The 15492-nt window shown below is 38.7% G+C and overlaps 1 protein-coding gene across 2 annotated transcripts in view; it reads left to right on the forward strand.

Annotated features, from left to right (window-relative positions):
* Window positions 1–15492, forward strand: part of LOC121945586 (RNA-binding motif, single-stranded-interacting protein 3-like) — a 142320-nt gene that overhangs the window by 109345 nt on the left and 17483 nt on the right. For both annotated transcript variants that reach the window (XM_088084033.1, XM_042489832.2), the window contains exons 7-8: window positions 10234–10340; window positions 14886–14929. In XM_088084033.1, coding sequence (XP_087940159.1) covers window positions 10234–10340; window positions 14886–14929 — 151 coding nt within the window. The remainder of the gene's footprint in view (window positions 1–10233; window positions 10341–14885; window positions 14930–15492) is intronic.

Consider the following 15492-nt stretch of genomic DNA (forward strand, 5'->3'; position numbering starts at 1 on the left):
TGTTTTTTATTTTATTTTATTTTATTTTTTGCCATGATAGATGATTTAACAATGATAAAATTACAGTAACAATAAGACTCTTTCTATGTCAGTGTTTAATATTTTGGAGGATTAACATGTGTGTAACCTCACAGACTTTTTTACACTTTAGATTATGTTACGATTGTACTAAGTAAAACCTCCCCCAAGTCACAGAAAGAAATGATAAATTATTGGGGTCGATCCCTAGTTATGGAGGTAGTTATTGGAAATTAGTAAAATGCAGATTTTGTGCTTTACACAGCCTTTGTGCTCCAAAACACCCCTTTGCTTCTCCCACATAGACCTAACCCTTCCATTGTACACTTTTCACAGAGACAGTTAGGATGGTGTGTTGGTGCTATATAGCCCTCCAAATGGAAGGGCACATTGTAAACTGGGTGAGGTTTAGAAATCATTGGCAAGACGGCTGCACAAGCAACAAAAGAAAACAACAGCTGAATTTTCTTCATCAAAAATTACAAAAAAACATGGTATTATCTTAGCTTAATGTCATATCAATGTATTATGGTTCTTTTCTCTGTAACAAACATTAAAAAAAAAAGCTAGTAGTGTGTTGATATTTCGGTGGCAAACTAGCTACCTAGCTAATGTTAAATTATTATTCCAGATTTGTGCATGACAGATCAGAACATAATTTCCATGTCACATTTGCCATAGATGTGTCTCTCTACGCAGCTTCAGCTACTCTTTTTTTTTTTTTTTTAGATTAACAGTAACTGTGTTTCTTAGGGAAAAAGTGGCACTCAAGGGTTAAAATGAGACATGGGTTTGGAACTATAGGTAACGACTAGATCGTGTAGCCATTTGATCTATAGTCATCACAGGAAAGCTTAACTTTTGTTATTGTTTCATACCTGAATATGTGAGACAACAAAATATGGTGTTTATGTACAGAAGCTGGGTAATAACTTTTTCTGTATAATACAAAAGCTCTTTGTACTTATGGAGTCCATAAAGATGTCTTTATTTCTGCCCACCTGCTTAATAAAAAAATTAGAATAAAAACTTTATGAATAATGAAGCAGGTTTGTGATCAAATGTGACTACAGTATTAAATTAATTGAAAAAAAAATAGCCAGGTTTTCTCTCCTCACCGTGCCTGCTCACTGAGTGTATCCACGCTGACTCTTTCTGTTACGGTGAGGATCTGCTAAGCAGCCAGTTCTGCCTCCATTAATCTTCTTTGAGACCTGAGCAGTTGTCTGCACAGTGCAGTGGTTTGCTCTTCAAACTAAGCCATGATGTTGGGATGGATTTCTTACACAAACTTCTCACCTGACTCTGACAAGAAAAACACACCTTTGAGTAGGAAGGGGAATATTGTTGCGCTTGGGGCTACAAAGATCGATTTATGTGTGACTGTAGCAATCATTTCTGCTCATTCGATTTGGATTGAGTTCCATTTCTTCAACGCCATGTCCTGTTTACTAAGAATACACATATCTGAACTCTTTAGATACCCAAATATTTGGTTCAGATAATGTTAATTAACTTGACCTACCCAAAAGTGACCCATTTAAGGGGGCAGACACAGCTGTGCCCAAATTCATCATGAATTCATCACTTCGTGTTATAGAGCCGCATGAGTGAGAGCAGCAGGGGTCAAACTGACAATTAAAACTGTCCTTCTTCCTTTTTAAAGCCCTCTTGTGAAATGCAACAGATTGTAGTAATGTAACTGTGAAAGCTAGCTGAATAATTAATTTGATGCACCAGTTTGCGCAGACAGGTAATCTTGTCTCTGGATGCTTTGCTGTTGTTGTTGCCTCCTGATTGTGTGGCGACTAAGTTTCCCTCAGAGGAATAAATAACATTTGTTGTTGTCATTATCATCATCAGTATTTATAGCTTGTCACTGTGCCTGTGAATGAATATAAAGTGAATAGTTTTCTCCCTCAGAGAAATGCATAATATCACAATTCTGCCACCGCTGGCACCACCTACAGCTAATACAGCAGTGACATTACACATCTGTTTTTACATTATGGCTGGAATATGATGTGAAAAACATTTGAGATTTTTCTTTGTCTGTTATTATACTGCTGTTGCGCTGTAGTACAACACACGAGAGTACTGCGAAGGCCTGTAAATAAAAGTCATTGCATATGCTTCACCCTACATTTGCTCTGTAGAGGTAAAAATACACATGAGCCTAAATACCAAAATAACGGCTCTGCTCAGATTAAATGTTTTGATTAAATGTCTCAATAGACAAAATGGCTTCAGGTTGGCTGATTTTTGCAGTGTTTCCTTTTAACTTTTTGCGCAGTAGCCAATACTGATTAATTAATGGAAACCCTTTCACCAATTGCGCCCTCTTAAAATTCAGACTTCTAAGACTAATTTTGCATTAATGACAAATTGAGGGAGGAATAGTTTGGCTCACAGGATGTAGACTGTACTGAAAGCCTGCCATTGGCCTGCATCTCCACTGCATCCTGGACTTAACTCTGCCTCAGGTCGACTGTGATTAGTTTGAAGATTTACAAATGACCCACTGCAATTTTTTTTACAGCAGAATTATAATAGTAACAGCCAGACTTTTTTCCTGTGCTGGCACAGCATTGAGATAAAGTGAGGAGATAGGTCTGGCTATGTGAGACTGTGGAAGGAATGACATTGTCTTCCTTTGAAAGTGATGATCAACAATAGCAACACCAAAAAAAGTAAATTACCAACAGTACATTTAGTTGTACTGACTCTGCTCTCCTTCACATGAACAAGAATCCATGCACACACAGTCATAAACTGACACACACTTACACACACACACACACACACACACACACACACACACACACACACACACACACACACACACACACACACACACACACACACACACACATTTATATAAATTTACTGCACATGCAGCCAGGATCCAACAATGTTTTGTCTTAATTCAACCTTTCAAGTTATTCTTTTATTTCAGTTTGTTTGCTGTCTTCAGCTACAGCTCAAACACTTAATCTTCTTTGTATTTTATGTGTTATTTTGGCTGTATTGTGAGATGCCTTGACAATATAATCCGACACGTAAGATTTATTTAATAACAGGATTATAAGAATGTGGCAGCAGTGTCCAAAATGCAAATTATGTATGGAAAAAAAAGAAAGAAAGACAACTTTCTCCATTTATGGACCTGTCCAAATGTCCAATAGTCCCTGAAAAAACACTAATTTTGAGCTTTGGATTAACTCAGGCAAACAAAAATATCATAAGGATATTGATGTATGTGTGTAGGCCTGTTTGTGCATATAAACACTGGCCCAAAGCGGTGGACCAGTTTTTCACTAGGTCTATTACAAAAAGCAGCTTGCAGTGATATTGTTGTGTTTTTGAATTTTATGTCTGTGTGTACTACTATAGACACTGGCTTTATTCCAACTACTGTTGTTGTATGTACAGTTGCACCACAGAAATCTCCCTGTTATCACATTATATCATGTTATTTCAAGCTCACTGGTTGTTGTTATGAGGGGCACGAAGGAAGTGAATGAAGGAAAAGTACACTTTTGAATTAAGTCTGTCATTCTTTAACAGGCATCTGTCACATCACGAGAACAGACATTTCTGCTTACTTTTATTGGGCTCTCTCAGGATCAGCTACTTAGCATTTTCTGTATCACTAATTCTAACAATAAATGGCCCCATTTTTTCCATTACACTCAGTCCAAAAATACAAACCGTTATCTGTCTTTGTTATGAGCCTGGTGCATGAAAATAACAGATTCAATTCAAAACACAGAGGTATCCTTTTCATGCAGATACTGAGGACAAACACTTGTTTTAGATCAGCAGGAGTTTCGTCTACCTTTGTGTGGTACTTTTGAGAAGACGCAGAGAAGAAAGTGTCCTGACTATAAACTTGACAAGTTGTCAGCCGTTGACAATGTGACTTTCTCTGTCTGTCACACCAGTAAAACCAAACAGAACACAGATGCTGTCTGTATCAAGTGTATGTGTGTCCTCACGTCACATATTTTCTCAATTATGAAGTAGCAATCATCTATCACCCAAATACACACATCAGTAAACTGCTAACTTGTGAGGGCACAAACACATTCTTTCCTTTTCCTATAAACCTGACAGTTAAATCCTTCCTGTGTCATTCTCAAATGCACATTTTAACATATTGTGAACCTTATCTTATTCTAAATTGAAAATTAGAATTCACAAATATTTTATATGAATAAAAGTCCTCTTTTCATTTCTCTATCCCCCGTTATTACGATACATTGATTCAACCTAAGCCCCAACCCATGAAACCATTTACATTTGCATTACACAGACTATGTATTTCAATTCCAGTTTATTAATTTAAAAAGGGACAGTGTACATTAAATGAGATTAGAAAATGTAAATGTACTCGAGCTAGCCAAAGGCTAATTTTCATCAATAGTCCCTTGCCATGGTGGTATAAAAGGCAACCTGGAATAAAAATTACATGGATAAAAACATTACCAAGACAACACATCCAAGGATAAAAATAAGACAAAACAATTATGTCAGAGTAGATAATACATTAGGACTACATTAGACACAATCAACAAAATATGCATTAGTCATGCAAAATAATCATAGTTATGCTACTTTAAAAACAGCTTCAGTGCTGACACTTTTTCAATAGTCCATTTCTTGATATTGCATTTAAATGACTGGTAGGCTGGGGTCTCTCTAATAAACTGAGGTATTGTATTTCATTGGTGTGAAGCTTTAAATGAGAAAACCGCGTGGCCAAATACTGTTTTTCTGAGGGGTATTTTGCAGTTCTCTCTATCTGCGCCTCTAGTATCTCTGGTTGAGGTGGAGCTAGATCTAATGAAGGCAGAGAGAGGAGGAGGAGCTAGACCATGCATAATCTTGAACATCAGACAGACAGTTTGGTACTTAATAAGGTTTTCCCAGCTAAGAAGATTGTACTTTTTTAGAATGTGACAATGATGAAACACAATGGCTTTTTGTCTTAAACTTTAAGCGCTTGTTTGTATAATGATTTCAGAGGTTTTAGGGCTGTAGGCTGAGCATTAGACCAGCTTAACAGACAGTAGGGGATGTGGGATATGACCATAGAGTCAAAGTACAATTTAACCTTTTCAGTGAAGTAGCATGTTGCCGTGGAATGATTAGCTCTGAATCCAAGTTGCATTGAGTGAAGTGGGAAGGCACTGCTGTTAAGATGGTCAGTGATTTGTTTAACAATCAATTTTTCAAATACTTTTGATACTGTAGGTAGGATACTAATGGGTATGTAGTTGGAGGTCATACAAGGGTCCCCACCTCTGAATATGGGTTTCACGATAGCAGACTTCCATTGATTAGGGAAACTTATTACATGTAATGATGTGTTAATAACATGTGCCAGTGGACTGACCAGTGATGGGTTTTCTTTCAACATCAGTGAGTCCATACCAAAAACATCTTTAACCTTTGATAAGATTTGAGAGATGCCACTACTTTAGCTACCTCTGCTTCAGACACTAACCTAGGTACGACTGCTGAATTGTTAATGTTAACAGGAGGACATGTATTGTTTTGCTGGGCTATGAACCTCTGGGCTATAGTAGCCACCGACTCATCAAAATATTCATTGAGGACCTGTGCTACATCAACCGGGATGTCTAGTATTACATAATTAACCTTTAATTCAATTGGCTTTGTTACAGTGTTTTGACCAGTTAATTTCTTAATCTGAGACATGATCACCATATTATGGTCAGACAACCCAGTTATCATGTTAAATGTTTTAGTTATCCTCTCCGGTCTATTAGAAAAAATTAAGTCAATCTGAGTACTGGTGTTGTTAGTTACACGTGTTGGCCCAGTAACCATTTGGATCAAATTAAAGCTATCAATAATTTGTTTGAGCTTTTTTCCTAGCTGACTTGTCCTCCCAATTCAGATTAAGATCACCTGTTACAAAGACCTCTTTCTTAAAATCACACTGACTTAGCACATTCTTGAATTTATCATATAAACTAACATTAGAAGAAGGTGGTTGATAAATAACTAGAAGTGTGTAGGACATCTAAGGCAACAGGAACATTTCTTTTTCTTTTGCGCCCCTCCTGTAGCTATTGTAACCCAGAACTTTTAGAGCAGCAGCTGGGAAGCTGTTATGAAGTTTGTTATGTTTCTGATAGGCCGAGGAACTCCAAATAAAAAAAAAAATCTAAATCTAAAAATCTAATCTAATTTAAAACTTAAATGCCACCACAGGAATATGTGAAACTGCTTCAGAAACTCAGAGACCTTACCCGAGCTTTGACCAGAGGAACAAGACTCTGGATTTAGTTCTTCTGACCTTGTCTCCTGGTGCTACAGCTTGAGAGATAATACTTTCAAAGCACTAAAGTCTTTGGAAACGTGTGCTCTGGATTGTTCAGCCACCCTTCCCACAACTGCGTTACTTCTGTATCCTTTCGTTGCATCTGTAAGAGTGCAAACATAGGTTTAGCACATTTTTGAATGCATTTCACCATTTTCTTTACATATACTTACTATGTACTAGTGTTCACGGTGATGTTTTGATATTTTGGTAGAGGTATGTCCACTAGTCTGCACTGTTCAGGCAGCTGGTAGTTGTGGTTGACAAAAGAGAGAAGAGAAGAAGAGGAGAGTTGAGCTTGTGGGTTAATGGTTTGAGCATTCACTAAAATACATCCATGGCTCAAGCAGGCTGTGTTTGATTGACTGGGCTGCAACGTTACTCGGACTTCACTAAAGTTATGAGGAAAACAGAATTTGTTGGATTGTTTTATTCCCTCTCACACACCTATGTTGCTGACACATCTGACATCAGAAACTAACTACAAAATGGCTTGCTTACTTACTAAACTTGTCTCAAACAAACCTATATATAATGCATTATTGGACTAATTCTGCTTCTCACCACAGACAGCAAAAGCACAAGCAGGAATGCGTTAAAGGGACTTTTAGTAACTGCAATGTGATCTTGCAAGGTATTATACAACAGATATCCTACGAATTTCATCCCTGCCAACATCTTTAAGTTATGTAATTAACATAAATTTACTGTTGTTGGGTTTAGGAAAAGAAACACGGTGAGAACGCACCTATACATGACTCAAAGTTCACTCAAAGTTCGCATGGCATCCTGTCCCCTAACTAGATCGCTCAGGAGTCCTTTCCTCTTTATGGCCATCAGCACATTCGTCATTTGGTTACAGCCTTCCAAACGTGGGTTTTGCACGAAAGACAAGAGTCAAATTTCAGTGCATCGCTTTTAACAAGAAAACCTGTGGGTCCACGGCACCTGGAACTATATAATTTGAAGGAGCATCTATCAAAAGCAGATCTAAATGTCAAACAGGGCTGCTTAGGAATGAAGGCCCACAGGAAGTGAATTGATAACACTGAGAAATAGATAGTATCAACTTATTTTTGAAATAGCCTTGGTGATTTCCACTTCAATAACTTATCTCAGCTAAAGAGACCGATGTTTCTTTCAGCACACTGTATCACCTCTGATTTTGTTTTTTATCTTGCGATGTAAATTTTAGCCATTTTTTGTGTTTCTTTTTGGCCCAATCTTTTGTTTTTCATTAATAAACTGCACTGAGTTTTGTTGTGAGACACTCATACACACACACACACACACACATACACCTAAACACAGGACTGTTTAACAGATCTATATGAATGCATGGAGCAGAGTGGGTGAAAGAGAGAAAGAGAGAAGGGAGTGATTGAGAAAGATGAATAGCAAAGACGAGGGATGATAACAGAGGCCCGGCTGTGTGGCCTGTTATTCACATAGAAATCAAGTTAAAACAGTATAATGACAAAGTCATCCTACAGTAAATGCAGCATAATCACACAGCTCTGTGTTTCTCCGTCTACTTACCTTTGGAGTACCCATCCAAGCCCCAGGCATTCCAAATTACTCTTGTCTCAACCTTGAGCTCTGAATGCTTTTCTCCACCGAGAACTCCTCTTCTCATTTTTCAGTTTACCAAAAAGAAGTAACATTTTTCTTGAAGTAGGCGAGGTAATTGCGTAGTTTATTTTGGCATTCATAATGTGGGAATCAGTACCGGCATGATGATATCGCCTCTGCTAGTTCATAGAATTCTTTTTCTTTATTTCTAATCTACACACAGTAATGAGGATTTGACTTTTCTCTGCGGTTTGAAATTATTGCCAGTTAAATAAGACAGGAGTGCCAGCTAAAAGCCTCTTTTAAGTTGCAGTCAGTGACTCAAACTTGCCTTGGTGGACGTATTAAAGTAACAAATGAGAGGCAATGCTTCAAAGTAGGTGGCTTATTCAATTTCAGGGTCAGGGGGTGTCTTTACAAAACTGAATCAGACATGAACAGAACACTTGGTGTGACAGCGTTCCACTGATGTACTTACAGTTTATGAGGGTCAGATATTTGGATGTACTGTTATGATGTGCTCAGTAGTTGTTTGAAATCTTTGTCACATGAATATTGTCCAATTGATAATCAGTGGTGCACGAATGAGTCCTAAATCCCAAAAAACGTTTTTGCATTTTTAGCACTCTTGGTTGCCTTGTATTGAGGTCAATTCTGAATGAATTTCTGTTTGGATGCCTGAAATAATGTCTGTGGTTAACACAAGTTTAGAGACTTTCATGTTTTGTTCTACCACATTAAAAATGTCAGTGAATATCCAACTCGTGATTTTTGAAGCTTTTATGCATTTTTTCAGAAAGGCGGTTGCTAACAGGTGGCTAAATGAGACTACAGTATGTGTCATCATGCCAAACATGGTTTTACTGCCTCGTTCTGGTTGGCACATGGAAGTTATGCTACAGTGTTGTAGTTTGTTTATTGCCTAATGATGGCTTTTTACTTCAGGAGTGCATATATGCCTCTAAAATGATAAAAGTGGTGTTCATTTATGAGGATTATCTGAACAAAGCCAATAAGTATCATACACTTGCCAAGGATCTTTTCTGCAATAATCCAAAATCTAATGGAAAAATCATATTGGCTTTTTGTCGAAGAAACCAGGACGCTGTTAACACCCTGGGTTGCCTACAATAAAATACCAGCCCTGCACCACTCTATGAGAGAGAAACGGAACACAACATAAGACATAAGATAAGTGCTCTGTATAGATTTTGATGCTTACAGTCCCGGGTACAGTACCCTCATGTAAAGTGGGAGTTTTCATTTCATTTTCTAATTATATGCATGAATTACAACAAAATACAGTTATATTTATTTTCTAACTGTATATCGTGACATAAACATCGCATTTTTCTGTGTACATCTCTCAGGTCATGCTTTGGTGACTGTGTACGCAAAAGGGCAGCATTTACTTTGATCCAGGGTGATTCAATATGTATGGAACTGTCTAAGCCATTAAATGTCCTCTGTGAGTGTCCTGGTTCATGTTAGGATAATACTTTTTATTGTGTTTGTTGATTCATGCTGTTGCTAAAGAATTTCCTAGAAATAGAAGCATTATTCACGCTTTTTTTTTTTTTTTTTTTTGCTTTCTTACAAATTGTAAGATATGCTTTTAAAATAAAATAAATTGATACAGAACAAAGCCTTTTTTCCTTTGGTATAATCCTGCCCCGATCCAGCCACTTCCTGCATTTTCAGAAGCCTGTAGGGTATTCGAAGGCTGCAGCCTATCAGGTTGAAGGTAGAGTTTGGTGAACTTTTGTATGGGAGGTCACACTCAGCTAATCCAATTTGTAATCAAGGCTTTCTTCTTTCTCTGGTCCAGAAAAGGACCATGTTGTCTTTGGAGCAATCACAATTGCGGTCTATCGCCTGGGGTCAAGCTGTGTTGAGTTATTTAGCGTATTAAGTATGCCTGTTTGGTTTGTCGTTTAGACTGCGCTCAGCACGCTTTGATGATTAGCCCGTGGCTTTGTTTCCGCGTCAAGGCTGCTTTTGTCCAAGTGTGGTTGTAGGGGTTGTAGAGATGGCACGATAACTGCTGTTGTTTGGATGTTTAGATTAGAGGTGGAGGATATAAATGTAGGAGCTAAAGCGCTGTTTTCAGGCTCAATTGATTTATGTTATGTTTTTGTTTAAGCCACAGCATTACAACCTTTCTTTAAATCTTATCTTTGAAATGTAACTCTTAACCTATAGCATGGAAATTCACTTTTTCCTGCTATTAAGATGATTAATCCATCTCTGTGTTTGTCCTTGTCTCCCTCTCTGTCTGACTCACTCTGCAGCCCCTGCAGAGCCGTTGCTGTGCAAGTTTGCTGACGGAGGCCAGAAGAAGAGGCAGACCCAAGTCAAGTATCCCCAGAATGGCCGACCGTGGACACGGGAAGGAGAGGTGAGGCTTTAAGGTGTATTTAGTCATTAAAAAAATTCACATAGCGGTCATAGCAGCTTTTTCTTAAAACACAAGTGGAAAAGTAACACAAAAATCATGTCTGTTAAAACATGATCTTTTTTACCCTCTGTAAAAGAATAAAATGTATCCCCAGGCAGAATTATGCAACAGCGGACATTTTCTAATTCTACAGTAGCTTCTCACTTTTCACATTCAGAATGAGTGTACCAAGAGAGTGTTTAAAGGGAAATAGAAAAGTTGACAAACTGAAAGAGGTGTTATTCTAATTTAGTCACAAGTATCAGTACAGTTTATCCACAAACTCTTTTTAAACCTTTCCCACTCAGCTTTATTGTAAAAGCACAACAGTAATCTTGTCATAATAGTCAGAGAGGTGTGGGTGAAATACTGCAGTACAACAGATCATACTGGAGCAGTTCACCGCTCATTGTCGACAACCGCTTCACAGAAAACATTACTGTAGTTCTAAAAAGACATCATTTCATAAACTTTGAATATTCTGGCGGATGTTCCCTTTGACATCAGTTTCTTTTTCATATTTTATAGCCAAGTTTCAATAACTTGACAGGCCCCCGACAGGGTCATTATCAGCTTTCATTTCCGATAACATACTGTAGGCTGAATTAGAGATGCTGCTGACAGTATGAAAGCTGCAATGTACAAAGGTTTTTAGATTTAAAATACAAGGTTTCTGCAAGACCCCCAATGCCAAGTTGTTTTTCCTTTTGTTGAAACTCCCACCTCCAGTCTGTAATTTTCAGAAGAAATGAAACCTTGTACAGTGGATTGAAAGCAGATTGACTGTTTCACAATGTAGGGAGTTCAGAAGTTGTTAGTGTCGATACCAAAGCTTTAATTTACAGAGCGAGTGAATAATAATGTCACCACCCACACAGCGAGTGCAGTTTTTAACAGTTTCCCAACATTACATGGAGGTTGGGAAAGAGCAGGGTGGTGAAGTGAAATGAAATGGAACCAGGCTGAAACAACTTGCGCACTGAAACAAGAGCCGCCACAACAAAAACAGTGTGAGCATGACCTTCATGTGTGTAGCAGGCACAGATTGCAGTTTTTGTTTTGTAACAAATAGTGACAAATCACATCAGGGCTTTGCTAACATTAGAGCAATTCTCTATTTGTGCTCTCAACATTTGTGAATTGTTAGCTGGACTTAAAATAAATGATCAGTGCTTTCATTGGGATTCCTCACACATTTGTCTGTGGCCCAAGCCAAGCCCCACTTGGCCTTGCTGAGGAAAAGCATCTCGTCAGAGGTTTATGCATTTGTCTGAGCCAGGTCTCCGAGTCCGGGCAGACTAATAGAGGCATCTGGCCGTGGAGGTGCTTCGATGGGCCTCACTGCGTCCTCACACTCAGTCAGCCGACCCTAATCTCCCAGAACCTCTCACTTCTAAATGAGTCTGGCCTTGGGACTGTGACATGAGCACATATTACACACACAATCACTCACACATGTAACACTGGTGCTGAGCAAAACACACCGGATACACATGAACAGATGCCCCTGGACACAGGCGTGTAAAAGCCCCTCCACCTCTTCTTCATAACAACAAGATATCCAGACTGAGAGAGACACAATATGACTAAAAATGATGTGTCCTGTCTCCTTGTGGTCTTTTTCTGTCTCTTTGTAGTTGTTTTGCATTTATTTGTAATTGTGGTGGTTCTGTGTCTCTTTGAAGTTGTTTTGTGTTTCTCTGTTGTTGTCTTTGTGTCTTTCTGTAGTCATCTTATGTCTATTTGTAGTTTTTTAATATCTCCTCGTAGTCATTTTAAGTCTCTTTTTTATTGATTTGTGTCTCTTTGTAGTCAATGTATGTCTCTTTGTAGTTGTTTTTTGTCTCTGAAGACATTTTATTTCTCATTGCATTTGTTTTATCTGTGTAGTCAGTTTATGTCATTTTGAAGTCACATTGTGTTTCTCTGTAATTGCTTTTGTGAGTTTTTTTGCCCCTTTGTAGTTATTTTGCATTTCTTTAGTTGCTTTATGTCTCTTTGTAGTTGTTCTGCATCTTTTTTTAGTTGTTTGACTGTCCAACAAAAGATGTTAACAGTAACTTCAAACAAATTCTCTGGATCCACGGGCCCCCTGGGCCTACCCCAGGTGGGTCCATTCAATGATCTATGCTTTAGGATACACAAAGAGAAAGATGAGTGGTACATCTCTTAGCATACACATTTGTACGCTAATGCTGGCATTATGCAGCAGTGAGGAATGTTGTCCAGTCTTTTCTGTTAGATGAAGGAAACTTAGAGGACAAGATGCAAACATCAAGATGCTTCACAGAGCTGATCCCCTCTAACTCTGGCTCTCAAATCTTCTGTTCAAAAACACGGTTCAAGGGAACCCACAGTAAATACAAATTCAGCTCAAGGTGAAATCTAGGATTCCTCTGTATGAGTGACTAAGTTTTTACCTGATTTAAATCAGAAGTTTGTTTAACAACGGGTGTCAAAATGAATCCCGGGCTCTGGAATGATTAATTTTTGCTATTTGATGTCATCAATGTCTGGCACTCATTTTTATTGCTTGTGCAGTCTATATTCCCCCAGTCCTGGCTAGAAACAGTGTTTGGGGAAAAAACAAACATCGCAGCAGAGTTCAGCATCAGGGCACACTTTCAACTCGTGTGCCAATTTGGAGAGAAGAGCCTTGTGTGGAATATAGAACAAGTCCAAATGACTTGTGTAGCACTGCAGATAGAAGAGGACACGCGGGGGGCAGAGAGAGAGTGAAAGATTAGAGGACTGAAAACACTATTGTTGCTTCAAGTTTGTTCCAACATTGCCAAGAGGCTGTTAAGTGGGTGAAGATCTTTCTCAAAGCTCAGCAGCGAGAAGTACAGTGTCATTCATTTGCACTATAGTGTAAGCGAGACACAAACAGAAAACATTCAGAGAATTACAGACGTGTCACTTAATGATAAACAACTGACGTAAAGGGATAAGTTTTAATGGAGAGCAGGGACAGAGAGTACTTAGCAACTCTCTTGTAGCTTTCAGTTTCCTCTGAAACTGATATAATGCAGCTGTAATGCACATCATCTTGTTTATTTACAATGAGGAGGATTGTAATAAGTGAGACCTGTAACTGATGTAGATTTGCTTCAGGAAAGTTACAGTATGGTGTCCACTGGTTGTTCCATGTTCTGTGTAACAATGCATTTTGGATCATTATTTTGGGTTACAAAGTGGTGATGATATGTATCATGGAGCTGAAAACTTGATTGCAATAATAGGCACAATTTTACAATTTGTCTCCCAAGCTGTGAGAGGTTTCTTTTTGAGTGAGCTGCAGTCAGTGAAATGAAGTTTGGGCTCATTTTGACTGATGAATAGTTTTGGTGCTTTTGGCCACTGCCAGTTTCCTGACTGACGGTACAGATGTTTGCCGTGACAACAAGCACCAGCTGTGTGTGTGACAGCTTAGACAGACTGATTTGAAAACTTAGCAGAAACTTCAGTTTCTCTCATTTTCCTCCAGATTGTCTCTTTTCTGGTCGTTTGCGCTCTCACAGAGCCATACAAAAGGGAATAACTGCTAACTTTCACTCAGATTGAAATATTTTGGATGGAAAGGTAAACAGACTTGCACAGTGTGTTTCTAGTCTTCCCACCACTCAAAGCACTTTTACACTTCATGTCACATTCACACATTCATACACTAGCAGGCAAGGCTACCTTACAAGGTGCCACCTGCTACTCAGTTTAAACATTCACACACACTCACTGCACCCATCTGGAGCAAATTAGGGCTTAGTGTCTTGCCCAAGGATACTTGAAGACTGGAGGAGCCGAGGAGCGAACCACTGACCTCGTGATTAGTGGATGACCTGCTCTACCTCTGAATATCCTCATTTTTTTTCTTCTCCAAAATCTGTTAAAAAAAACTTTACTAATAACTTTTTTTGCACATTTAATGACTAAGAAGCAATAAATGAGAAATCTTATGCATTCACATGTTTCTTCCAGCGAAACTTTTTAGTTTAAAGTACATTATTATGAGTGCATTGCTACATCCCTATTATGCAGCAACACCATCAGGGCTATAACAGTCATCACTCAATGTCCCCTTTGTGGTTATTTTACTCTATCTGTGGAAATATTTGAACATGATAAGTACAGATTTAAGTGGTCCACAGGCTCGCACCAATTCATGCAGTATAATTTTATTGTTCAAGAGTGCTTTTAACCAGCTCATTTGAGATTTTTGTGCGACTGAGGACATCATCAATTGTTCTTTCTTTAGCAGGTCTTTGTATCCCACTGTCTTGTTTATATTGTTGAATTGCAAGTCAAGGCTTTTGTGCTCAGAGTTTATTTCACATCATGAATCAGTCTTTCTCCCCTCTCTGCTGTCTCTCTCACTCTCAATTCATTACCTTCATTGTGTTGACTATTCGTCAGAGGCAATATTGCTGTCAGTTTACGCCACCAAAGACCCACTTACACATCAACATTGTATTTTAAACTTTAGGTGAATATGTTTCTCTCTTTCTCCAGAGTGGTATGGCGTTGACGTATGATCCCACCGCGATGCAGAACGGGTAGGTTTTTTTTTTAATTTTTTCACAGATTTGCGAACTGTGTCTTCAACTTCAGATGTCTACTTTACTTTTAATTCACATTCCATGACAGAAATTTTTAAAACACCTGTTAATGAACCTCTACAGACCTTCCAACACCAGCAGAGCTGCACATACATCAGCTGACCACAAGCTTATAATATGCACAAAAGCACAAAAATGCATATGTATTCAAACAGATACAGGACACACGGGTCATTAACACACACACACACACACACACACACTCTTTCTCTCTCTCTCTCTTTGTCTTACCCTGCCGCGCGCTCTTGCCCTCATTCTCACATCTGACTGGTGCAGATGGAGTATTTATTTATGCACCTATGCATACAAGCTGTCAGACATGTAGGTTTTGATTGCAGACAGGAAAGTTGGGCTGTGTTGCAGCGCCGCTGTAAGACTTTCGTCAGCCGAGGCTATCTGCAGTGCTCTCGGGCTGAATGCAGAGAGCCGAGCGTCTGCCTGTTTCAGGGGGAAATTGGAGATCGGTCCCGTATGCTAGGAATGCTGCTGGTGATGCGATC

The sequence above is a fragment of the Plectropomus leopardus genome, chromosome 11 (genome assembly GCF_026936395.1).
Source record: "Plectropomus leopardus strain MGB_pleo_1.0 chromosome 11, ASM2693639v1, whole genome shotgun sequence".
Lineage (NCBI taxonomy): Eukaryota > Metazoa > Chordata > Actinopteri > Perciformes > Serranidae > Plectropomus > Plectropomus leopardus.